Source organism: Gopherus flavomarginatus, chromosome 14 (assembly GCF_025201925.1).
Source record: "Gopherus flavomarginatus isolate rGopFla2 chromosome 14, rGopFla2.mat.asm, whole genome shotgun sequence".
NCBI lineage: Eukaryota > Metazoa > Chordata > Testudines > Testudinidae > Gopherus > Gopherus flavomarginatus.
Window position 1 is genome coordinate 6342356 of NC_066630.1, and position 24582 is coordinate 6366937.

At 47.9% G+C, this 24582-nt stretch overlaps 1 protein-coding gene and 1 long non-coding RNA gene across 3 annotated transcripts in view; one reads left to right on the forward strand and one right to left on the reverse strand.

The window, feature by feature from the left end:
* Nucleotides 1-20542: 20542 nt before the first annotated feature.
* LOC127034121 (uncharacterized) lies at nucleotides 20543-21250 on the reverse strand. The gene is made up of 4 exons (XR_007769305.1): nucleotides 21196-21250; nucleotides 20932-21050; nucleotides 20731-20830; nucleotides 20543-20582 (listed from the first exon to the last, which is right to left on the reverse strand). It is a non-coding gene; the product is annotated as an uncharacterized LOC127034121 (long non-coding RNA).
* The window catches only part of ZCCHC14 (zinc finger CCHC-type containing 14), a 90211-nt gene continuing 86847 nt past the window's right edge, over nucleotides 21219-24582 (forward strand). The window contains exons 1-2 of one of the 2 annotated variants that reach the window (XM_050922592.1): nucleotides 21219-22593; nucleotides 23332-23355. In XM_050922592.1, the coding sequence (XP_050778549.1) occupies nucleotides 22030-22593; nucleotides 23332-23355 (588 nt within the window). In that variant the 5' untranslated portion in view covers nucleotides 21219-22029. The remainder of the gene's footprint in view (nucleotides 22594-23331; nucleotides 23356-24582) is intronic. The other variant, XM_050922593.1, reaches the window with a different exon arrangement.

Below are 24582 nucleotides of genomic sequence, written 5' to 3' on the forward strand. Positions count from 1 at the left end.
GGCATGGTGTGGAGGGGTACATGAAGTGAAGCCGTCCCAGTCAGCCCCTGGAATACACCTGGCCAGTCTACACTAGGAGCACTACAGTAACGCAGCTGTACCCATGCCATAGGCTGCTGTAGCGCAGTCTGGTGAAGACGCTCTATGCCGACGGAAGAGAGCTCTCCTGTTGGCATAATAAAACCACCTCTGTGAGCAGCGGTAGCTGTTGGCAGGAGAAGCTCTCCTGCCAACATAGCGCTGTTCACATCGGTGCTTAGGTCTGTGTACCTTACATCACTCGGGGGGTGGCTTATTCACACCCTTGAGCGACATAAGTTATACTGACATAACCTGCAGTGTAGACAACATTAAAGTCCTTGTGAACTCTGGGCTCTATAGCAACTTCTCTGCAACAGCAGCTTCCTGGCACCCTCTAATGGGAAAAAAGAGTCACTGAACCCCCACTTCACAGACAGCTTTTCATTCTGCATTTCTATTTTTAATCGACTATCATAGTAATAACTTCCAGGCGGATGAGGGACGCCCAGTGCCAACGCACGCCCAAAAGAATGTGCTGAATCAATGTCAAGGCCCCACTGGAGAACTGGAGGATGCCTGGCCAGACTTGCTCAGCTCTGGAAATTAGCACATAAACAGATTGCTGCCTTGAGTTATTTAAATGGAAAAAAACCTAAATCAGCTCTGCCTTTTGTGTCTTACTCATAAATTAAATACACATGCAAGGGACTCACTGTGTAACATTTGTCTTTAATGCAGCTTTTTCTTTCCTTACTCTTTGCATAAATGAATACAACCATATTCTCCGATAATGGCCCAAACGCTGTACTTATGACCAATGTTTTCAAACATAGGAGCTGAAAGCTACACTCCTAAGCTCATATATAGGTTTCTTTAAAAAGAAAGCTGTTTTGTTTTTGTTTTTGTTTTTTTTCCCCAAAAGTGCAGGGTACCAAGCAGCTCCTAATGAAATCATTGTTGAAAAACAGGTCACTTATTTAGGACCCCAAATTTAGTCTCCTATTTAAAAAAATCTCAGCCTTTGTTGGTGATTCTGCTGTAGTTTGGGTTGTTTCTGTAGATACTGCAGTTTGTTTTAAGAAGAGATGCCACTTTAATTATGAAATGCTTTGTGCAGCTGATTTAGCTCATTGCTTATAGGAAACTAATGCAATCAGCAAAGAAGTTCTGCACACAGACCATTGCAAGATATAACTGTCTCACATTTTTTACCAGGGATTGGACAGGACATTCAGAGAGATATAGAAAATCTGGGATGGTGGCATATACAATAATCAAGTGATGACCGAACTGTCTAATATAATGTATTAGATGTATGATCTAATAAGTGATAGTAGACAGTCTCGTCATTGCTGCACTACAGCCAGAGCTAGCACAATAAGCACTTGGCATTGTAAAAAAACACTGTCAAAGCAGAGAATGGCTAGGGTTATTCTAGTAGCTGACTGCAGTTTGGTGCTATCCTCCATTACATTTTGCTGTGCATAACTCTAGTTTGGTACAGGGGAACATAAAAAGGTACTGAAGTATTTCAGTGAGTCCTCTAAGGCATTTAACAATTCAATATTGTAAAGAACTGGCTAGTGTGTGTGTGAACTACTTTTCTCTGATGGACTGAATTTTTGAACGTGTGTGTCATGGGCTCTCTATTGCCAACAGCAAAGGGAGAGTCTCCTTTAGCTCAGGTGGTAGAATGATGTGCGTTTAGAGAAGAAGGTTCAGAGTCATAGCTTTCTGACCACCGTGAAGTTCCAAGGGGCTGCAAATGCATTATTATGACAATCACAAAATTCTAGGAGCCCATGGATTTGCTGCAGTATCCAGGAGTTTGCAGTCTGAATTGCAACAAATAGGATATATCACATGACAAAAAATAAATAAATAAAAATGTCAATTTGGCAAATGTATTGTGTTGAAACTGGGAGTTCAATAACACCAACTTAATCCAGGAATTTGCAGGCAAATATTTGTCACACTAGTTCTGTCAGTGCAATTCAGCCTTGTTCTCCTTCAAGTCTCTCCTCAGAATCCACTCACCCCTTCCGTAAGGTACAGAGGATGGCTGTACTGATCTCAAGGACTAAAAGAATTAAGGGTGGTTATAAACCCTTTCACTGTTGAACATTAAAACAGTGATACTTAGGTTTGGAATTTTTTTACCGAGGGCCTGGCATTTTGGCAAACACTCCAAAGCCTTCATTCTAAAGTTGAACGGTTATTGATCAAACACAAGAAAGAACAAAAAATTAAAACAAGCCTTTATATTGAAATTGAGTGATGATACAAAACAAAGTTAATTATAACTTATTAAAGTCTCTCTTATTGTGGAGGCAATATATCAGTGCCTTATTTTTATTAACCACCTTTCTTTGAATCGAAGGAAAGGGTCCGTTTTACTGGCTGTCCTGATGCGTGGAGGGTATTCACTTCCATTTTTAACAAACAGGCACAAGGTGGTGAAGAGACAGGATAGAAAAGGTGGGGGAAATGTGGCTTTTGTTGAGGTTTTAGGAACACTGGGCAGCCGATGCTTTGGCAGCAGCTGTCTGGTGGCTGCTCAAAGCATTTGCCCATTTCTGTGATAGCTGTTGCTTGTGCTCAGCCTTGCTTCCACCTTGTTACAGTCCTACCCCTGCCTCCTTCCTGCCTTGGATCCAGCCTTGCCCCTGACTTGTCTCTCCCCAGGTAAACCTGGCTCTGATTCCTGACTCCAGGTCTGGCCCCTGATGCTAGCTGTGACTGTGGACGCCTATTGCTGGCTACCGCCTCCTGCTCCAACCACTAGGCAAGACCGCTTATGTCCTGGTTCCTGACAGCTCCCCTCCATCTCACCGTGCCTGTTTGTATCACCAACCTGTTACATCTTCTCCTTTATACTGAAAGCTCTTTGGAACAAGGATTGTCAGATCTTATGTGTTTGTACAGTGTCAAGCACAACAAGGCCCAGCTTGGCCTGTCGGTGGTGCCACAATATAAATAGTCAATAGTAATTAGAAGAATCAACCCTGGGTCTCACTGTCCCATTGGGCTTCTGTGCTTTGTCCCCCCTTCCATTATTTTGCTATTGGATGGTGTTAGTCACCACGTGATGCCTGCTCCTTACCACTGACAGTCTGTTTCTTTTGTTGTCCCCATTCCATCCCGAGCGTGGCTTTTGCTCTGCTTTTGTTCTCAGGCCAGTGTTCCTGTTTCAAGCTGTGTCGAGATTTCTAGCCTCTTCCCGAGTCCAAAGGCAGCTACTGATCCAAAGCAAACACTGCAAGATAGGGATTTGGTGTGTCAGACTCTTCCCCTCCCCTGCTCCACACACATTTGGTATTTCAGTTAGCATCCATTTCCACCTCCCAGCCCACATGTCAAAATTAGCCAGCAGCTACCCCTGCTATTCCAGTCTTTGAGCAGAGAGTGACAACCATGCTGAAATCAATGTGCCAGAATGCATGAAGTGGTTTTGGGTTGCAGACCAGTGTCCCCTAGGGACTTGGTTGAGATCACCAACCTCATTTCATGGGAAACCTTAAGGTACAGTTGCACTCAGATCTCTGGAAGTGGAAGACTAGTGTATTAATCCAGCATGTCCCTTTAAAACTCTCATTGGAAACCTTTTACTTTTAGAATCCCCGTTTCCATAGCAACAACAGACCCAGCACACACTGCAGAATTTGGGGTCTATAAATACATTCTAGATCTATAGTTGTGATATTAGCTATGACGACTATAAAATTGCATGTGGTAATGAAGTAAAAAGATCAGTACTCAATGGAAACAAATTAGATGAGGTTCACAACTTGGTTCAGATTGTGGCCTGAAAAAAGAACTGAAAAATAATGCACAATACCTAAGAAGATCCTGTGTCTTAATTAGGATAATGTTATATTGATTTTAATTATAATTTTTGGAAATTATGGACTGCAATCTAAATCTCTCCCTCTCGGTCTCTGTGTATTTTAACTAGTTATTTATTTAGGAAGTTTTAACAGGTTTACAGATCCCTGGCCATGCAAATATCAGACAAAATAATCATTACAACAATGAGCTTTTGTTTAGATATACATTATATAGTCTTATAGTCATCAGATCTTTCTATTTAACAGGGTGTTACTATATTACACGAAGAGCAGCTTTACACTGTCTGTGACAAGTTTCTGGTTATTTTATTAATTTGAGTGAAATCTCTGATTAGGCTGTGTGTATTTTAAACACATTACTCTGTGGTTGTTTATGTAAATAGTTTTCTCTTTTTAAAATAGCCATTTTTGTGGAACTCACTTAAAAACACTGTGTGAACGCTTGCTGTTTGTGGAAAAGCAGCTAACTAGCTAACACTGAGCTAGATTTCGATACACTTACTCCTATGGCTCCATTAGTGGTCCCACTGGGTCTGATTCAGCAGTACAGTATCTTTATCCCTTAAGTGCATTCTAACTTTAAGTGAATTTAAGTTCCAAATGCTTTTCTGAATTGGGATCACTGCCTTCAATGGGCCCACTTGTGTAGGAAGATACTATTCAGTGTGTCAGGATACCAAAATTTGGCCCATGGTATCTAGAGATGTGTTGATGTTGCCCATGACACCAGAACACAAAGAAAGATGCAATCTAAACAGGGCAGATTAATATTAACTGCATTAGAAACACAGGGAAAATAAACGACTGCCATATTCACAAAGATCAGATTTGGCAAGAAAGAAAGTAATGTTACCTTCAAGGTTCTGACAGATTTGTATACAGTGGTCAGAGAGGAAAGAAAGAAAAGAAACTGAAACAAATATCAACAAGTTATTTGCAGTTTCCACCTCTAAAAAGAGAAGCTCCATGTTATTCAAAATACACTTTTTCATGCAATCAGTTTTCTTTTGTTTGTTTTTTAATGATGGTCTTAGAATGAAAATAAATTCCTTCCTGTGGCCCCTTTGTGGGCCTGATCCTAGCGGCTAGAGGGTCCATGTTACAAAAACAGCACCATGGTTGTTGATACTAATTATTGGCAGTCTGCACAGAGGTGTCCAGGAATGAATGGGCCATGGGCGATGAATTCATTCCATAGCAGTGCTTCCTCCTGGTCAGGATTGAGGTACAGCTCCCACTGGATCTTCTTGTCAAGATAGATGGCCCCTACTGTCCACACACATCTGCCAGGGCTTGGCCCGCTCATACAGGAAGTTTTCTGAGACATGCTGATAAAATAGTTGATTGCTGGGGAAGAAGTCAGTGCTGAACAATAGTGAGCCAATAAGTTCTATGGTGTGTGAAGTGCTATCTGTGTCGGTAAGTGGTTTCTGGAATACTTGACCCTGGACCTGTAGAACAGAGGCAGTAGACCATTAGCCAAGATCTGACTGCCAGATGCTGAGACAGGATGACAGGGGATGCATCATATGATAACTGCCCTGTTGTGTTCATTCCCTCTGAAGCATCTGGCATTGGCCACTGTCAGAAGACAAGATACTGGGCTAGATGGACCACTGGTCTGACACAGTATGGCCGTTCTTATGTTCTTACAAGGCAGGCTAACTTGAGAGTAACAAGCACACTACAGAATGGTAGTGGAAAAACTACTTACATTACTGGAGCTATTCTATCAGTACTTACCATCTACACTGGCACTGGATCATTGGAGACAGGCATGGTGAAGGATGACCTAGTGCAAGGGTGGGCAAACTATGGCCCAGGGGCCACATCCGGCCCTTCAGATGTTTTAAACTGGCCCTCAAGCTTGTGATGGGGAGCAGGATCTGGGGCTTGTCCTGCTCCACACGTGCTGTGGCTCTACATGGCTCCCAGAAGCAGCAGCATGTCCCCCTTCTGGCCCCTACGCGTAGGGGCAGCCAGGGGGCTCCGCACGCTGCCCTTGCTCCAAGCACCACCCCTGCAGCTCCCATTGGCCGGGAACCGTGAGCATTCATGGCCCACCATACAATTTTGATACCCAGATGTGGCCCTCTGGACAAAAAGTTTGCCCACCCCTGACCTAGTGTTTAGCCTTGCTTGAACTAAGACTGCTCCAAACAGTGTTTGTACACCCTTGTGAGCAATTTGATGGGCTGAAATTCCCCAGTGTGGAGAAGAGCTAGAAGGGCAATATGTGGCAGCTTGCTCTGCTGCTTTCTGTGTTCTGCTGTCCCATCTCCTCTGAGTAAACAGAGGACCTCACTCTTCAGAAAAGTCAATCCAGCACCTTTTACCAACACTAAATTACCATGAAATGCAATTCTATTCTGAGACATGATCTGTACATTAAACATTATGAATTTCCACGTTTATTGTGTCTCATTGACGTTAGATCAATTGTGCTTATATCAGAAGAGATGATTTATCTAGTTGCCACCACCACAGACTCAACCTGAGATCTGAGAATCAAGCTAGGTGCTTTCTGGCTTAAACATCTGTGATGAATGTGGGGCATTTTGGTAATATCTTTATGATTCCAAAGCACATCTTAGTTTCCTTTTGTGTTTCGTACTGCTATGCACTGAGAGTAAAGAGCAGGAGACGTGAGGTGTTTTGTCATGTAGCTGTCGATTCCTTTGCCAACTCTGTCAGGAAAAATGTTTGATGTTTGCGCTGCAATAATTGCAATGTTTGGTTAGAAGGGGAAATCATATGGGATTGTTTTGGTTCCAGATTGGATGGTTTATGTAACTAAGTGTACGTCTACACTATGGGATTATTCCGATTTTACATAAACCGGTTTTATAAAACAGATTATATAAAGTCGAGTGCACGCGGCCACACTAAGCACATTAATTCGGTGGTGTGCGTCCATGGTCCGAGGCTAGTGTCGATTTCTGGAGCATTGCACTGTGAGTAGCGTTCCCGCAGTCTCCCCCGCCCCTTGGAATTCTGGGTTGAGAGCCCAGTGCCTGATGGGGCAATAATCATTGTCGCGGGTGGTTCTGGGTACAGCCTCACCCCTCCCTTCGTGAAAACAGCAGACAACCATTTCGTGCCTTTTTTCCTGGGTGAACTGTGCAAACGCCATAGCACAGCAAGCATGGACCCTGCTCAGATCAATAACGCAATAGCGGACGTTGTAAACACTTCGCGCATTCTTGTGCAGTCTATGCTGAACTGGGACCTGCAAAGCCAGGCGAGGAGGAGGCGGTGGCTATGGCAGCATGGCGACGAGAGTGATGAAGACATGGACACAGAATTATCTCAAACCGCAGGCCCCTGCGCTTTGGAGATCCTGCTGGTAATGGGGGCAGGTTCTAGCCATTGAATGCCGATTTTGGGCCTGGGAAACAAGCACAGACTGGTGGGACAGCATAGTTTTGCAGGTGTGGGACGATTCCCAGTGGCTGCGAAACTTTCGCATGCGTAAAGGCACTTTCATGGAACTTTGTGACTTGCTTTCCCCTGCCCTGAAACGCCATAATACCAAGATGAGAGCAGCCCTCACAGTTGAGAAGCGAGTGGCAATAGCCCTCTGGAAGCTTGCAACGCCAGACAGGTACCAGTCAGTCAGGAATCAATTTGGAGTGGGAAAATCTACTGTGGGGGCTGCTGTGATGCAAGTAGCCAAAGCAATCATTAAGCTGCTGCTACGAAAGGTTGTGACTCTGGGAAACGTGCAGGTCATAGTGGATGGCTTTGCTGCAATGGGATTCCCTAACTGTGGGGGGGTGATAGATGGAACCCATATCCCTATCTTAGCACCAGAGCACCAGGGCACGCAGTACATAAAGCGCAAGGGGTACTTTTCAATGGTGCTGCAGGCACTGGTGGATCACAAGGGATGTTTCACCAACATCCACGTGGGATGGCCAGGAAGGGTTCATGACACTCGCGTCTTCAGAAGCACTGCCCTGTTTAAACTGCTGCAGCAAGGGAATTACTTCCCAGACCAGAAAATAACAGTTGGGGATGTGAGCCTATAGTTATCCTGGGTCACCCAGCCTACCCCTTGATGCCATGGCTCATGAAGCCATACACAGGCAGCCTGGACAGTGGTCAGGAGCTGTTCAGCTACAGGCTGAGCAAGTACAGGATGGTGGTAGAATGTGCATTTGGCCTTTTAAAGGCAAGCCGGCGCACATTACTGACTCGCTCAGACCTCAGCCAAACCAATGTCCCCTTAGTTATTGCTGCTTGCTGTGTGCTCCACAATCTCTGTGAGCGTAAGGGGGAGACCTTTATGGCGGGGTGGGAGGCGGAGGCAAATCACCTGGCCGCTGATTACGCGCAGCCAGACACCAGGGCGATTAGAAGAGCACACCATGAAGCGGTGCACATCAGAGAAGCTTGGAAAACGAGTTTCATCACGGGCCAGGGTACGGTGTGACTGCTGTGTTTGTTTCCCCTTCATGAACCACCCCCCCCTTATTGACTCCTTCCCTGTAAGCAACCCACCCTCTCCCACCCTCAATTACAGCTTGCTTAAGGAAATAAAGTCACTATCGTTTAAAAATAATGTATTCATTATTAAAAAGTAATTATAAAAAGAGGCAGAGAACTGGCAAGGTATACCGGGTGCGGTTTGGGAGGAGGATAGGAGGGAAGGAAAAGGCCATTAAACACATTTCAATGTAATGACAGCCTTTTGGTTGGACTGTCCACGGGGGTGGAGTGGGCAGGTGCACGAAGCCTTCCCCCACGCGTTCTTACACGTCTGAGTGAGGAAGATATGGAACATGGTGAGTGGTGAGAGTGGTTACACAGGGGCTGCAGCAGCACTCTGTGACCCCGCTGCTCTTCCTGAAGATCCACCAGACGTCGGAGGATATCAGTTTGATCATGTAGCAGCTCCAGCGTTGCATCCCGCCACCGCTGATCTTCCTGCCTACACCTCTGATCTTCCTGCCGCCACCTCTCATCTCGAGCGTCCCTCCTATCCTCACGTTCGTCCCTCCTATCCTCACGTTAGTCCCTCCTGTCCTCACGTTCACTGGCATCTTTCCTGTACTTTGCTATCACGTCCTTCCACTCATTCAGATGAGCTCTTTCATTGCGGGTTACTTCCATGATTTCTGAGAACATTTCGTCTTGCGTCTTCTTTTTCCTCCGCCTTATCTGAAACAGCCTTCGGGATGGAGTAGGGAGGCTTGAAAAATGTGCAGCTGCATAAGGGAGGGAAAAAAGGGAGAGAAGTATTTAAAAAGATACATTTACAGAACAATGGTTATACTCTTTCACAGTGAACAACACTATTCACCGTACATAGCACATGTGATTTCACTACAAGGTCGCATTTTGCATCTTAATATTGAGTGCCTGCGGCTCTGGTGTTACAGATCTCACAGACGCAGGTCCGGGCATCAGAATTCAGCTTGCATGTGGCCATGGTAAGCCATTGTCTTTTGGCTTCTCCAGCCTTCACATACACAGTGCCCTCTGATGCGTCTTTCCTGTTAACATGCAGCAGCAGAAGCCAACCCCCCCCCATCCAATTCTCTAGGATGATTGCTTTATCCCTCCCCCCACCACATGGCTGGTATCATGGAAGATCACTGCTAAGCACCCCCCTTTCTGCCCCCCACCGCGTGGCTGGTAGCTGGGAAGATTCCTGCTAGCCAAACGCAAAAAAGCTCAGCGCTATCCTTCCTCCCCTCCCTCCACTTGGCTACGTGCAGGAAGGATTTCTTTTAAGCAACAGCCCAGTAGGATAATGGCCATCTCTGTCCCCTTAATTAAATTCCTGAATTTCAACCAGGTTACCATGAACGATAGCACTCTGCTGAGGATCACAGAGCGAGATAGAGAATGGATGTTTCTTGAACGCCAGCAATCACCGGGATCATACGCAGCTATGCTTTGTCATGCAATGATACCCAATTGCTTGCTACATGCATGGCGTGGTAAAGTGTCCTACCATGGTGGACGGAACAAGGCTGCCTTGCCCAGAAACCTTCTGCAAAGGCTTTTGAAGTACCTCCAGGAGTGCTTCATGGAGATGTCCCTGGAGGATTTCCGCTCCATCCCCAGACATGTTAACAAACTTTTCCAGTAACTTTACTGGCCATGAATGCCTCCCAAGCCCTCATGGCAAATCAATCATTAAAAAACGGTTGCTTCTAAACCATATTTTATATTTACAAAGGTACACTCACCAGAGGTCGCTTCCATGGCTTCACTGTCTGGACTAGTGGCTTGGGAGGGCTGGGAGGGTAATTCCGTCGGGGTCACAAAAAGCTTCCAGCTGTTGGGGCTAACGGAGTGCTGTGTGCTTGCTGCAAGGTGGTCCTCCTTTTCCTCCTCCTCCTCCTCCTCCTCATCTTCCCCCTCCGCAGAATCCTCAGCCATGGTTGAGATTACAACCCCCACCTCGGACTCCACGGACAGGGGTGGGTAGTGGTGGCGCAGCCCCCTAAAATTGCATGTAGCTCAGCTTAGAAGCGGCATGTTTTCGGCCCTGACCCAGACCTTCCGTTTGCTGCTTTGGTTTTCTGGTAGGCTTGTCTGAGCTCCTTAACTTTCACTCTGCACTGCACTGAGTCCCTGGTGTGGCCTTTCTCCATCATAGCCTTGGAAATTTTTTCAAATATTTTTTCATTTCGTCTTTTGGAACGGAGTTCTGTTAGCACTGAATCCTCTCCCCATATAGCGATCAGATCCAGTACCTCCCGTGCGGTCCATGCTGGAGCTCTTTTTCGATTCTCAGGAGACTGCATTGCTACCTGTGCTGATGAGCTCTGTGTGGTCACTTGTGCTGATCACAGCTCCACGCTGGCCAAACAGGAAATGAAATTCAAAAGTTCGCGGGGCTTTTCCTGTATACCTGGCCAGTGCATCCGAGTTCAGATTGCTGTCCAGACCGGTCACAGTGGTGCACTGTGGGATACCGCCTGGAGGCCAAAACCGTCGATTTGCGGCCATACTAACCCTAATCCGATACGGTCATATAGATTTTAGCGCTACTCCTCTCGTCGGGGAGGAGTACAGAAGCCGATTTAAAGAGCCCTTTATATCGCTATAAAGGGCCTCGTAGTGTGAACGGGTGTGGCGTTAAATCGGTTTAACGCTGCTAAAATTGGTTTAAAGCGTAGTGTAGACCAGGCCTAAGTAATGCAGCAGAAATTTCAAGTGTTGCAATGGAAAAGAAAACTCTTCATTCATCTTTGGCAAATATTTGAGCTTAGAATTCACTCTCCATGAGCATTTAAACTAATCAAGCATGTTTATTAAAATATCAGCAGAAAGTATAGCCAGTAGGGATGTGAACACAGTCAAAGCAAGCTCATTTAAATATTCAAATAAACATTTGCAGAAGCACTTGTTTCCGGTGCTAGTAATTCTTTAGTTCTAGTGGAAGGTAAATGAATCTAGAGTGATGAGGTATTTGTGTAAGTTAATGTAAGGATCTGGACTCAGTACCTGAATAAAAGACTCTAGTACCTCCTCCCTAGGTGTGAGCATGCGTGCGCGCACACACACACACACACACACACACACACACACACACACACACACACACACACACACACACACACACACACACACACACACACACACACACACACACACACCCTACCTATTACAGCTATCAGCTAACCAGACACATGTGGCATAGAATTAGCAACTTTTGACTCCAAAAATACCTGGCATCTCTACTCAGAGAACAGCTGCACTAGCTCAACAAGAGGAGAGAGGTGCTACGAACACTTACAAAACAACCACGTATTGTATAGTGTCACCTAAAATATTTTCCAGAGTTAGACTGATAAAGAGGCGCTGAAGTAGAGAGGAATTCAGAGCTGAAACCATAAGAAAATTTGTGGCACACTGGATGGGACAATGAGATAGAGGAATACTTTTTCTGACGGCAGTAACTGCAGAGGAGAAGGTTGACGCTGTGTTAAAGGACAGAGACCAGAGCAGGGTGTAGATGAGGTTAATAGGTAGGCTGGAGCAAGACCATGAATGTTATGGAGGATCCTTGAGAAAAGTGTATTGGGAAAGGGAGCTCGTGGAAGTGTTTGAAGTTGGTGTTGATGTGGCTGTTTCTTTACACTAAGGCAAGCTGCAAGCAATGTTCTGAGGCCTTGGCTACACTGGTGCTTTACAGCGCCGCAACTTTCTCGCTCAGGGGTGTGAAAAAAACACACCCCTGAGTGCTGCAAGATACAGCGCTGTAAAGCCTCAGTGTAATCAGTGCCGCAGCGCTGCAAGCTACACCCGTAGAGGATGTGGTTTACGTGCAGCGCTGGGAGAGCTCTCTCCCAGCGCTGGCGCTGCGACCACACTTGCACTTCTCAAGAGTAGCCATGCCCAAAGAGAAAGGAAGAGTATAGTCAAGGCGAGAAGCAATAGGTGATTTCAGCAGAAGCGGGGCAGGGTTGTGGAAGTGGGGATGAGGAGCTTTATTGACATAGGAAATCTCGGAGGGGGAGAGTTTAGGGTTAACACTCTGAATCAAGGAGGGAGATGGATGAGATGGAGCTGTGTGTTGAGGCTGCTTTTGCCAGTGAGAAGCACGTCTCTGCATGACACATTTACGTAAAGAAAATTAAGAGGAATCCAGAAGTTTAAAGACATGAGTGGGTCTGACATTGTCCATCCACTGGAGGGCAGTAGCACACATGCACTCAAACCCCAACACATTACACAGTACTGTTAATTAACCTTTTTCAGCTTCAGTCTGATATTTTATATTGCAGAGCTCCACATGCTGCAACTGCTCCTTCTGCCACAACAACTCTGGCTCAAATGGAGTTTTTTAAATCTTAAAGGGACATTGTCACAACTTGAGGCCCAATATTGGGCCTAACTTTTTTTTGCAAAGTCCTTTAATTTTTTTGCATGTGTTTCAAAGCTTTTTTTTTTTTAAACAGCCCAGTATCCATGAGCAGTCCTGCAATAAATAACCAGTGTATGTATGAATAATGAGGAGAACATAATATAACATTAATCTCCTCTCTACAGCCACTTTAACAGCTTAGATCATACAGTGATGCCTATTTTAATTATTATTAAACATACCTGAATAGAATACAAAGGGGAATTTGTGTGAGGGGAAAATGCTAGGATCAAAGGGTTTCATAGCAGTCAAGATTGGGCAGTTGGGAATAGCTGCTGGAACTGGGTAGCTGGGAATCAGGGCAGGATGGAATTGGGAGCTTGGGGTAATGCAGTGTTAGCTGGTCAATTGGCAGGGCCTGATTTACAGCTTACGTGTCCCTAGGCACAGCATCGTCAGGGTCCCCCGCCTACAACTGACTTGTGTTGCACACAGTTTTAAAGAGGTAAGGTGCCCCTAGAGCATGTGCCTACTGTGCCTAATTGGAAATCCGTCCCTGCCAATTGGGAGTGGTATTTGGAATTGGGTGACCAGAACTGGGCATCAGGGTGAGCACAGCATCTACAGCAAAACTCAGGGGGAGTAATCAGTGAGGGAAACTTAGTGGGAAGCAGGGCAAAGCATATGAGAAGAACAGTGTCGGTGACATAAGCCTGTGTTGAAGGGAGGAAAAGCGATAGCTTTAAAGGAGCCAGTCGATCCAGGAAGAAAGTGAGGCCACAAAAAGTAAAACAGATCCCCCCAAAAGTATGTATTGTCTCACACTGTGCTGAGCAAATGAAAGGTTTGAACTACTGTCTGGCTTTCTTTCATTATTAATATATGTCTAATATGTTCATGCTTCCCTTAGACGATATTCCATCAGACGAACGGGAATTGGTTTCAAGGGGGTAGTGCCATGGTATTAATGTGTGGTCACAGCTAGCCTATATCAAGGCAGTGACAATTTTTGTCTATGCTTTGGAAGTTATTTTGCTTTGAGGCAGAGAATTTGCATGCTAAATTCCAGGCGGAAGTAATGAGGCTTAAACCACGTTTAGTGGTCCAAAGATTTCAGACTTTTGGTCCAGGATACGTACCTGCACAGTGTACCATCTGATGATGGCTGTGACTAGCCTAACAAGGGAAGTGTACAAAACCTCATGGATAGACTGGACAAAACTCTAAAAATTTACAGTAGGGAACAGTCCTGCATTGATAGGATGCTGGGACTGGATGATCTACAGGTCTCTTCACCACTAAGTTCTGTGACAAAGATACTACTCTAAGGCCTGGTCTACACTGGGGGAGGGAATCAATCTAAGTTACGCGACTGAAGCTGACGTACTTAGATTGACTTACTGTGGTATCTTCACTACAGTGAGTCGACTGCTGCCACTCCCCCCTCAACTCCGCCTGCACCTCTTGTGACGGTGGAGTACAGGAGTCAATGGGAGAGCGCTCGGGGATCAATTTATCGTGTCTAGATTAGACGTGATAGATCAACCCCTGCTGGATCGATCACTGCTCACCAATCTGGCGGGTAGTGTAGACATACCCTAATTTAAACTATTATTGGCTCTTAAATCTAATTGGATCCATAGATACTGGTACTGGGCCGCCAAGTGAAACATCTCTTTTAGGCTGGTCTTTTAAAAGGAACCTAAAGGAGTTAAATGCCTAAATGCCACTGAAATTCAGTATGAATTCAGAATCTAACTCCCCACTTCCCTCAGACACCTTTGAAAATACCAGCCTTAATGCCAATGACAGTGGCCCAAATTCATCCACGGAAGAAGTTATTCCATTAGGTTAATTTGTGTTTATGGAAGCCATGAGTTTCCTAACATATTATAAGAAAAAGGAGTCTTTGGGTTGACCAGATGGTTTAATAGGATCTAGGAGGAGGTAGTACAGAAATCAGACTGGAAGCTTTATAAGATAGGGATTGTCACACTGTCTGGAGTGGATCATGATGATGGGTTCCAACCTCAGGGCAGACTGTCAAGAAACAGGGCATGAACCCCAAACTGGTTGTGTTCTCTATTCTTAGATTTTACCAGCCAAGTAATAAGTGTGAACTCCTCAAGCAGCAGAACAGCCTTAACAGGGAGCCACAGACCATCCCCTTGGGTACTCTAAGTTGCCACCCTGGCAAGCCTGCCTTTGTGATAGATGGTCCCTTACACCAAAAATCACGATATTAAAATTACTCCAGTCCCAAAAGACAGTCACTTACCCCAGTCAACTATACTTGAGATCTCAAACTAAAGACAATGTTTGTAGCCAAGTATATAATAAACTATCTAAAGATTTATTAACTAAAAAGAAATTTAGAGTTATTCACAAGGTTAAAGCAGGTAAACATACACATGCACAAATGAGACACAGTCTTAGATTTGAAAAGATGAGAGTAGCTGCTATAATAAACCAGCTCTATATGTCCTTTCTGGCTAACCCAAGCATAGGTGCTGACCCCGTGAGTGCTCCAAGGCTGAAGCACTCACAGAAAAAAATTAGCGGGTTCTTAGCACCTACCAGCAACCTAGCTCCTCCCACCCCCAGCACCTCCCATCCACCAGCAGCCCTGCTGATCAACTCCTCCCCTACAGTGCCTCCTGCACCTGCAGAACAGCTCTGTGGCTGGAGGAGGTGCTGAGGGGGAGGGGAGGGGGAGGAATGGGGATGGGGTGTGCTCAGGGGGGGAAGAGGCGAGGCAGGGGTTGAGGCCTCAGGGATAGGGGCGGAGCAGGGGTGGGAAGAGGCAGGGATGGGAGTGGGGGCTTTGGGGAAGGGGTGGAGGTGGGGCCTGGGGCAGAATGGGGGCCTGGGGCAGTAGTGGGGGTTGAGCATCCCCCCGGGATAAAGAGGAAGTTGGCACCTATGAACCCAAGCTAAACAGCTGGGGACCCCCTACTTATGCTTAGGGATCTTCACCATCAGAGTTCAAGTGGGATAGGGATAACAATTTCTACTTAACAGGCATTTTATTCCCTTCCCCCACTGCACATTCCCTTTTCAGGGATGTGGGACAAGCAATCAACAAAGTCCACAATGACTCGTCTGAGGTCTGTAGACCTTCTTCTGCAAGGGAGGAGATAGTCTGTGGTAAACCAGTATTTCACACTTGGTAATGCTTCTCCCCTGACTGCAATGGGGGGAGTTTGCAGTCTTAGCAAACATTTTTATAGGTACACCGCTCACATTTAGACATGACCTTATAACACAGGATACAGATATTATAAGTAGGATTAATACATGCAGCATCCTACAAGCATCCCATAAAGTCTAAACACATTCTTATAACTCTAATATCTATTTTAACAATACTAACACACAGGTGAGCATAGCTGGAAACCAGTTTGCCATTTGTCAGTGCAGAGTGAGGACTGAGGCCTTGGCAGGAACTGGTACTGGATCACTGGGACCATGTTTTGATATGTTTATACAGCACCAAGCACCATGGGGCTCCAATCCTGTTTGTGAGTTCTGGGTGCTATTTTAATATAAATATAGTAATAGATTATGAGTATGTGGACAACAAAAAGAGAGTGAACTATCTTTTAGTTTAGCTACTGTTTACTGACTATTCCGATAAAGCCATCCAAGCTGTGCGTTTCAAACATGCACACTCATCATCCAGATAATTAACATTGGGCAAGAGAGAGAATGCAGGAAATAGGACAGTCTGGAAAAATATAGTTTTGGAGTCTAGAGAACTCAGCTTTCACAAAGAAACCCCCTTCCCCCAATACATACACACATCATTCGCTCCTCTAAGTGACCTTTAGCTGCCGCCTGTTCTCTTGTGCAAGTTGTAATATGAGCTGTTATAACTATGATTTATACCTCTCCATGTGGTTCTTTGCATTTTTCCATAGGCCAGCCATGGATTCTTGGTACCATGTCTCTGCTGTGACAGAATTCCTTTTGGTTTTTTAGGGCCTCATCCAAAGCCGTGAAGTCAAAGAAGACTCTCATTGACTTTAGATCAGGCCCGAGGCTTTTCTCCATCACCTATTAGGCGCTTAAAAGGTTTAAGTGTGTCAGTCAAAGGGCAAGTACTCATCTCCTTATTCTAGGGGTTGACCTTCCTCAGGGAAGAGAGCATTTCATCTCTTTTCTACTGAGCTTCTCTCCCAATGGCTAGCAGTTGGAAAGACATCAGAAGGAAATGCATATTGCCTTCCTCAACTTGTGGCTCACTGAAATGAACAGACAGAAGGGGAGACTATGGGAGTCACAAATATCCTTTCAAAGGTGTGTGGGGTGGGCACGGGCGCCTCCTGACATTTCGCCGCCCCAAGCACGGTGGCATGCCGCAGGGGGCACTCTGCCGGTCGCCAGAGAGGTCCACCGGAGCCGCAGGACCAGCAGACCCTCCGCAGGCATGTCGCCGAAGGCAGCCTGCCTGCCGCCCTCCCGGGCAGAACGCCCCCCGTGGCATGCTGCCCCAAGCATGCGCTTGGTGTGCTGGAGCCTGGAGCTGCCCCTGGTGTGAGGGAACTTTAGAATTATAAAGTGACACAGACTCATCACCATAAAAGTGATGCCATGTGACTGTATTATACATAACACTATGTATTCTTAATACTCTTCCTCTGGCTGCCTACCTTTGCATTTTGATGAGACTATTTCAATAAATGCAGCTGGTAAAATAAAAATCTTCTAAATGGCTTTTTTTTAAATGACAAATTACCAGTGCTGCTACAAACTACTGTGCAACAATTAATCTTAGCACTGTGTATAATGAAACTACCAATAAACCATTACCTAAAGGAATAAGTCTGTTTAATTCTTACTGCATCAGTATGTGAGAGTACACAAACACATGTAAGAGGAAGGGGCTTTCGTGTGGTTCCATGCACACATATCACGGAACTCACACGTGATGAACTCAGATCTAACAAGCTGTTTATAATGAGGAACAATTGTTATCCTTGTTTAGTATTCGTGAAGTGCTAATACTGTGCTTATCTTCAGAACTAGGTAAGTTCATGGAGGATAGGTCCAATCAACGGCTATTAGCTGAGATAGTTAGGGATGCAACCCCATGCTCTGAGTGTCCCTTGCCTCTGATTGCCAGAAGTTGGGAGTGGATGATTGGGGATGGATCACTCCATGATTGCCTGTTCTGTTCCTTCCTTTGGAAGAACCTGGCATTGGCCATTGTCAGAAGACAGAATAATGAGCTAGATGGACCACTGATGTGACCCAGTTTGGCAGTTCTTATATTCTTACTCTTCCATTAAGAGACAAATAAAGACATGGTCCCTGATCCAAGGAGATCATAATCTATAAGGGCAAGAAGTTTTTAAAAAAGAAAAGAAAATGCATCAGCATCCTATCATTGCCTAATTGATCACATCACAAAACACACAATTAAACCACATGGAAAAGTGTTATCAAAATATCATCTGTCTCTCTTGGCTGCTGGATGTTGTCCATAAAACCCGTAGGTAAATCCGGCACTGAAATCTCAGATTGTTTCAAAATCTGTAACATACACATTTAAGTCACAGGGAACTGCAGTTCAGAATGAAGTTGTTTGTAGAGGGAAGCGGGGATAAATTATCACTATATGGGGGCTTCACTGTCAGTTATGTTTTCATTCACACTACATGTAAAGACACGCCAGGCTCAAATGCCAAAATGTCCTTGACCATGGAGAGAGGGCTGATCTGATAGAGATGTTGTCAAGGTTAACATTAGTGGCAATAGCTTTATTTCACTTATAAGCTCATGCCATGCTATCTTTCTGATCTTACCTGTTTCATATATGCTTGGAACTTAGTATATTTCTCCATACTTTGCTATCTAAAACAAATTAAGCATGCCACTAACCACACCCTCCAACTCCTTTGCAGAACCACACTATTTCCCACCCTGCTAGATGGCCCCTTTGTGAGAAATAAGAGGAGATAAAACACCTTAGAAACCCAGGGAATGACTTCCCAATCCATATGACGCAGAAAATATTGAAACTGAAAGACACCATCTACTCCAATGTTCAGGAGAGGAGGAAATGTCAGAAAGAGGCTTTTTCAAATTATCTGACAATAAGAGAAGACTCCCTTCAAAGAGCGAGGAAAGAAAAGGAGGCATCATGTTGGGAGATAATGTACAGCAGGAGTTACAGCAAGGCCATCTGACATTACATTAAAAAGACAACACTAATATCGAACAGCTCCATGGCATGAAAATCCACTTCTGCAGCACCCCCTATCCTGAGCAGATGCTGGATTGTACGGGATTTGACTTGGATGCAGCAGTAGCCCTGTTTGATTAGAATTTATTGAAGGGGAACAGCCACATGTGAGAGGCCCCCGGCTCCCAGCTCCCCAGCCAGCCTGTGGAGCGGGGCAGCCAGGGCTCCCTTGTCTTGCTTCCTCCCCCCCAAGCAACAGGCTTCTGCTGTGCAGCCCTAGCCCAGAGGCTGCCTCTTTCCCAAGGGAGGAAGGGAGCCAGACAGGGCTGCCTTCCACAAGCCCAAATGCCTCCCCCGGAGCCAGCCTGGCCCCGTTCCCCCGTCCCAGCAGCCCCTCCCGAGCCAGCCTGGCCCCGTCCCAGCAGCCCCTCCCGAGCCAGCCTGGCCCCGCACTGCTCCCAGGCAGCACACGTGCAGGGGAGTCAAAAAGCAGCCACATACTGTCCCCACCTACTTCGCCCCGCCCCTGTCGCTCTTGGCCAGTCATCCAGAGGTGGGCGGGACTAAGACTCATGATTGACAGCCCGGCCTTCCGAGGGAGCGGCCCCCGCGCTCGGGAGGGAGGAGCCAATCGTAGCTCGGCCGACTGGGCCAGTCAATGGGCGGAGGTGGGGAAAGAGGGCGGGGCATCGCGTAGGGTTGGGCCGCGAGTGAGTGGGGAGGGGGGAGTGAGTTCCGGCCTCCTCCCTCCAGATCGGGGCTTGGGATTCCTCCGCCGGCTATTCACTTTCGCACACAGTCCCGTGTGCCTCCGCTCCGCTTGCTGCCGCCGGCGGGGATTATTTGTCGCGGTGGTGGCGGCTCGGGCGCTCCGGTGGCGGTTGAAGCCGGCGGGGGCGGCCGGGCTCGGGCGGCGCTCGTCAGCCGCGGAGAGCCAGCGGGAGGCGAGCCGGCGCGGGGCCCAGCCGCAGGAACAGGCTCGCGGAGGGGGCGCGGGGCCCCTCGGAGGATGGAGCGCGCGGGGCTGAAGCGGAGGGAAGGAGCCGCCCCGTGAGGGGAGCGGCCCAGAGGCCTGGTCCTGCCGAGCCGCCAGGGCAGGGACGCGGCGCTGCCCTCCGCCCGCTGATACCGGGGGCCTGGACCGGCATCCCCGGCTGCCCCCTGCATCCGCCCGGCCCCTGGGCCTGCTCCCCCGCCCGGCCGCGGGGAGTGAGAGGGCAGCGAGCCCCGCTTGCTCGGCCCGCGGAGCCCGGCCTCACCCGACTGCCTTCGCCCCGCGGCCGGCTCATCGCCCTGGGGTCCCGCCCGCCCCGGGCCCCTGCGTGTCCTGTCACCCCCCCCCCACTGACCCGCTCCCGGGCCCCTGGGTGTCTCCTCCCCCCCCCCCACTGACCCGCACCCGGGCCCCTGCGTGTCCTGTCACCCCCCCCCATCACTGACCCGCTCCCGGGCCCCTGGGTGTCCTGTCACCCCCCCCCCCCACTGACCCGCTCCCGGGCCCCTGCGTGTCCTGTCACCCCCCCATCAGTAACCCGCTCTTGGGCCCCTGGGTGTCCCGTCACCTCCCCCCCATCACTAGCCCCGGTCCCTGGGTGTCCCATCACCCCCCCCCATCACTAGCCCACTCCCGGGCCCCTGGGTGTCCTGTCACCTCCCCCCCATCACTAACCCGCTCCCGGGCCCCTGGGTGTCCCGTCACCTCCCCCTCATCACTAACCCGCTCCCGGGCCCCTGGCTGTCCCGTCACCTCCCCCCCCCATCACTAACCCACTCCCGGGCCCCTGGCTGTCCCGTCACCTCCCCCCCTCATCACTAACCCGCTCCCGGGCCCCTGGCTCTCCCGTCACCTTCCCCCCCCATCACTAACCCGCTCCTGGGCCCCTGGCTGTCCCGTCACCTCCCCCCCCCATCACTAACCCGCTCCCGGGCCCCTGGCTGTCCCGTCACCTTCCCCCCCCCATCACTAACCCCCTCCCGGGCCCCTGGCTGTCCCGTCACCTTCTCCCCCCATCACTAACCCGCTCCCGGGCCCCTGGCTGTCCCATCACCTCCCCCCCCCATCACTAACCCGCTCCCGGGCCCCTGGCTGTCCCGTCACCTCCCCCCCCCATCACTGACCCGCTCCCGGGCCCCTGGCTGTCCCGTCACCTCCCCCCGCATCACTAACCTGGGCCCCTGGCTGTCCCGTCACCTCCCCCCCCCATCACTAACCTGCTCCTGGGCCCCTGGCTGTCCCGTCACCTCCCCCCCCATCACTAACCCCCTCCCGGGCCCCTGGCTGTCCCGTCACCTCCCCCCCCCCCATCACTAACCCCCTCCCGGGCCCCTGGCTGTCCCGTCACCTCCCCCCCCCATCACTAACCTGCTTTCGGGCCCCTGCGTGTCCCATCACCCCCCCATCACTAACCCGCTCCGGGGCCCCTGCGTGTCCTTTGACCCCCAATCACTAACCCACTCCCAGCCCCCTGCGTGTCCTTTCACACACACCCCCCAGGCCCCTGCGTGTCCCGTCATACCCCGCACCCATCGCTAGCCCCCTCCCGGGCCCCTGCGTGTCCCATCATACCCCACCCCCATTGCTAGCCCCCTCCCACGTCCCTGCGTGTTCCGTCACCTCCCTCCCCATCGCTAACCCCCTCCCGGGTCCCTGCATGTCCTGTCACCCCCCCCCCCACATATCGCTAACCCCTTCCTGGGCCCCTGCGTGTCTGGTCACCCTCCATCACTAATCCCCAGGTGCTTTCGTGTCCCTACATCCCCATCAGTAACCCCTCCCTGAGTGTCCTCTCATCGCCCCATCAGAAACTTCTCCCTGGTGTCCTCCCTTCCCCCCTCCCAGAGTCCTTGCGTGTCTCCTCATCCCTACCATTGGAAGTCCTCGCCCCCGGGATCCTTGTGTGTCCCTACATCTGTAACCCCCCTAGGGTCCTTATATTTCACCTCTAATGCGAGCTCCCTGATTTTCACTATTTGGGACCCAGTGTGTGTTGCTCTTAGGGTGCCCCCTTCTTGTATTTGGGCACTTATCTCTCAGGGTCCCATTCCCCCACCTTTGTTTGGGCACTTTCCTTCACTCCCCAGTGTGTACCTCCCCTGTCCCTGGGGGTACCAGCACAGGTGGTGGTGGTGGTAGCTGCAGTAGCAACATGGTAGAGAAGCGGTGCCCACGGCTGCAGAGGGACAGTGTGTACCGCTGGTTCTCAGAACTGCCCTCCCCACAGCGGGTGGAATTTCTCTGTGGCCTCCTGGACTTGTGCATCCCACTTGAACTGCGCTTTCTAGGTGCCTGCTTAGAGGACTTGGCCCGCAAGGACTATCATTCCCTGCGTGACTCTGAAATCAAGGCCAACAACCCTGCTGACTTGGGAAGCCTCACTAACTTGACAGATGAGGTGGTACGTAGCAAACTGCTGGTCTCCCTTGCCTTGTTGGGGTCTGCACACCGAGAGGCAGCTGGAGTCCTCTTCCGCACACTTACCCACATTGATTCTGTCATCAACAACTATGGGCTGCAGCTCAATGAGGGCCGCACTGGGGATGAATTTCTCTTGCTCTTCACTATGGCGTCCAATCACCCTGCCTTCAGCTTCCACCAGAAGCAGGTACTGAGGCAAGAGCTTACCCAGATCCAAAACATCATGGCGAGCACCAGCAAGAATCCGAGCATCCCCGCTCTTGGCACCATGGCAACCTACCCTGGCTGCCATAAGGTGGGTATTGCAGCCTCGTACTCTTCCTTTCAGGGCTTGGGTAATATCTCAAACTGTTTTCTTGAAGGCTTAAACAACATAACCACATATTTTCTGCTTCCTACCCCTCAAACATTCTAGTGATAAGTGCCAACCTAAGAGAATAGTAAAAATCAATTGTCTAGTAGATGGGATGGTCAGGGATTCATCCAGGATCTTTGGGATTTCTGTCATATAATCAGAAGGGAGATGTTCATCAGTGAGTCACAAGTAGATCAACAGAAATGGGCTTGAGCTGACTGGACTGCCTCACTTCATGGGTAGCAGATCAAAGACTAGCGAGGGAGAAAGACATGGAAAATCTATCTGGAAATGGGAGTAAGCATCTGTATTCAAGGATTATGGACTGGAGGGGGTAGGGAAGTAGGTTTGTTAGAAGTGTCTGTCTGGTGGCAGTGAAATTTTGATGAGTCTAGGTCCCATTTAACCATAACTCTGAACAAAATTGTACTGGAGTTGTACTTAAAGTGGCTGCTTAACGGACCGATAAAACTCCTATTGAATTTAGTGGGAGTTGGATCTTTGCCTGAGATGGGAAGGTACGTATTGGAGGTGTCTTGTAACATAAGTTTCCTTCTAGTTGTACATTCCTTTGGATACTGCTGCCTTAAATTTGAAAGTTTTCATTTTTTGTTTTTTTTAATACTCGGCTGTGGACGTCTGGGTGATTTTTCTCAACATTTTGTTTCTTTTTCCCAGAGTACATGGAGCCAACAAGCAGAGGTTACAGGTTTACTTTTTGTTCAATTTAATTTTTTGTTGTGAATGAACTATAGATGGAAAAATACTTCAGTTCAGGCTATAAGGATATAATTAACTGCAGGCGGAGCCTCCATACGAATACTTAATTTTACAGTTTCTATTCTGCAGAAGAAGCATGACATCAAATCAAAATAAGGACTAGAACAAATATAGAGACTTCAGTTCCATCTTCTCCACACTCACCTTCTTCGTGGTTAAAAGTAAAATTTACTGCATGCAAAAGTTCTGTAGAAATAGGATCAGGACCAAGTGAATATGCATAAGGAATAAAGACATGAATGCCTCTTGGAGCATACCATTTTGGTCTTCACTAATAGTATACAATTTTTCAGCACCGTTTAAGCCATTGTAAGATGGATGGAGAATCCATTCTCCTGTTCTTCCTGGTAGCAATGAAAATTACCTTCTGGGTGGTCACTTGCCCACAGTGTTCAGAAGAACAATAACCTTTGTGGGGAGGGCAGTGCATTTTTAACATGGAATTGAAGAACACTGATAGTTTACGTTGTAACAAAATTCTCTTTAAGGGAGTACAAAAAATTAGTGTCACTTTACTGTATATATTTTCATTGTCTTTTGAAGTTAAGAAAATCCGTTTGAGACAAATTCAGACTTGTTTTTAAGTGAAGGCTGCTAAGCTGTTCAGATGCTAGTAGCTAGTTAATACTTTTTAGAACAAGAAGTTGGCTTAAATCTATAGTTGGACAAAGAGCATGGAAAAACAATACATTTCACTCAATCCAGCCACGTTTAATTGTGCACAATTAAATCCAAACATTGCAGACTTGGATGTTGTGATGATGTGACTTGATAACGTTTGCATGATCACATCACCACCCAGAAGAGTCAGCACAGGGGCCAGAAGAAGATAAGCCACACTGGGGCCCCAGCCATCAGAGCTCTGTAAGGACTTTCTCAGTGCTAGCCCTTCCCCATCATCTGTGCTTCTTTGTCTGAGCACAAGCTATGCTGGGTTGGTATTTGATGTCAGCTAAACTCTGAGAACAAACTCCTTTGGGTTCATCTTAAACACTGAGACTTCCCTTGTCACAAGATACAGTGGAACTACCTTAGACTTCCATGCTGTTGTTACAGTATATAATTTAAATAGCCTAATGACTTGTCTGAAGTGTCTGTGACTTTAAAAGGTTGTGGTTTTCTGGCCAAATTGAAACCACAGTTTAGTTT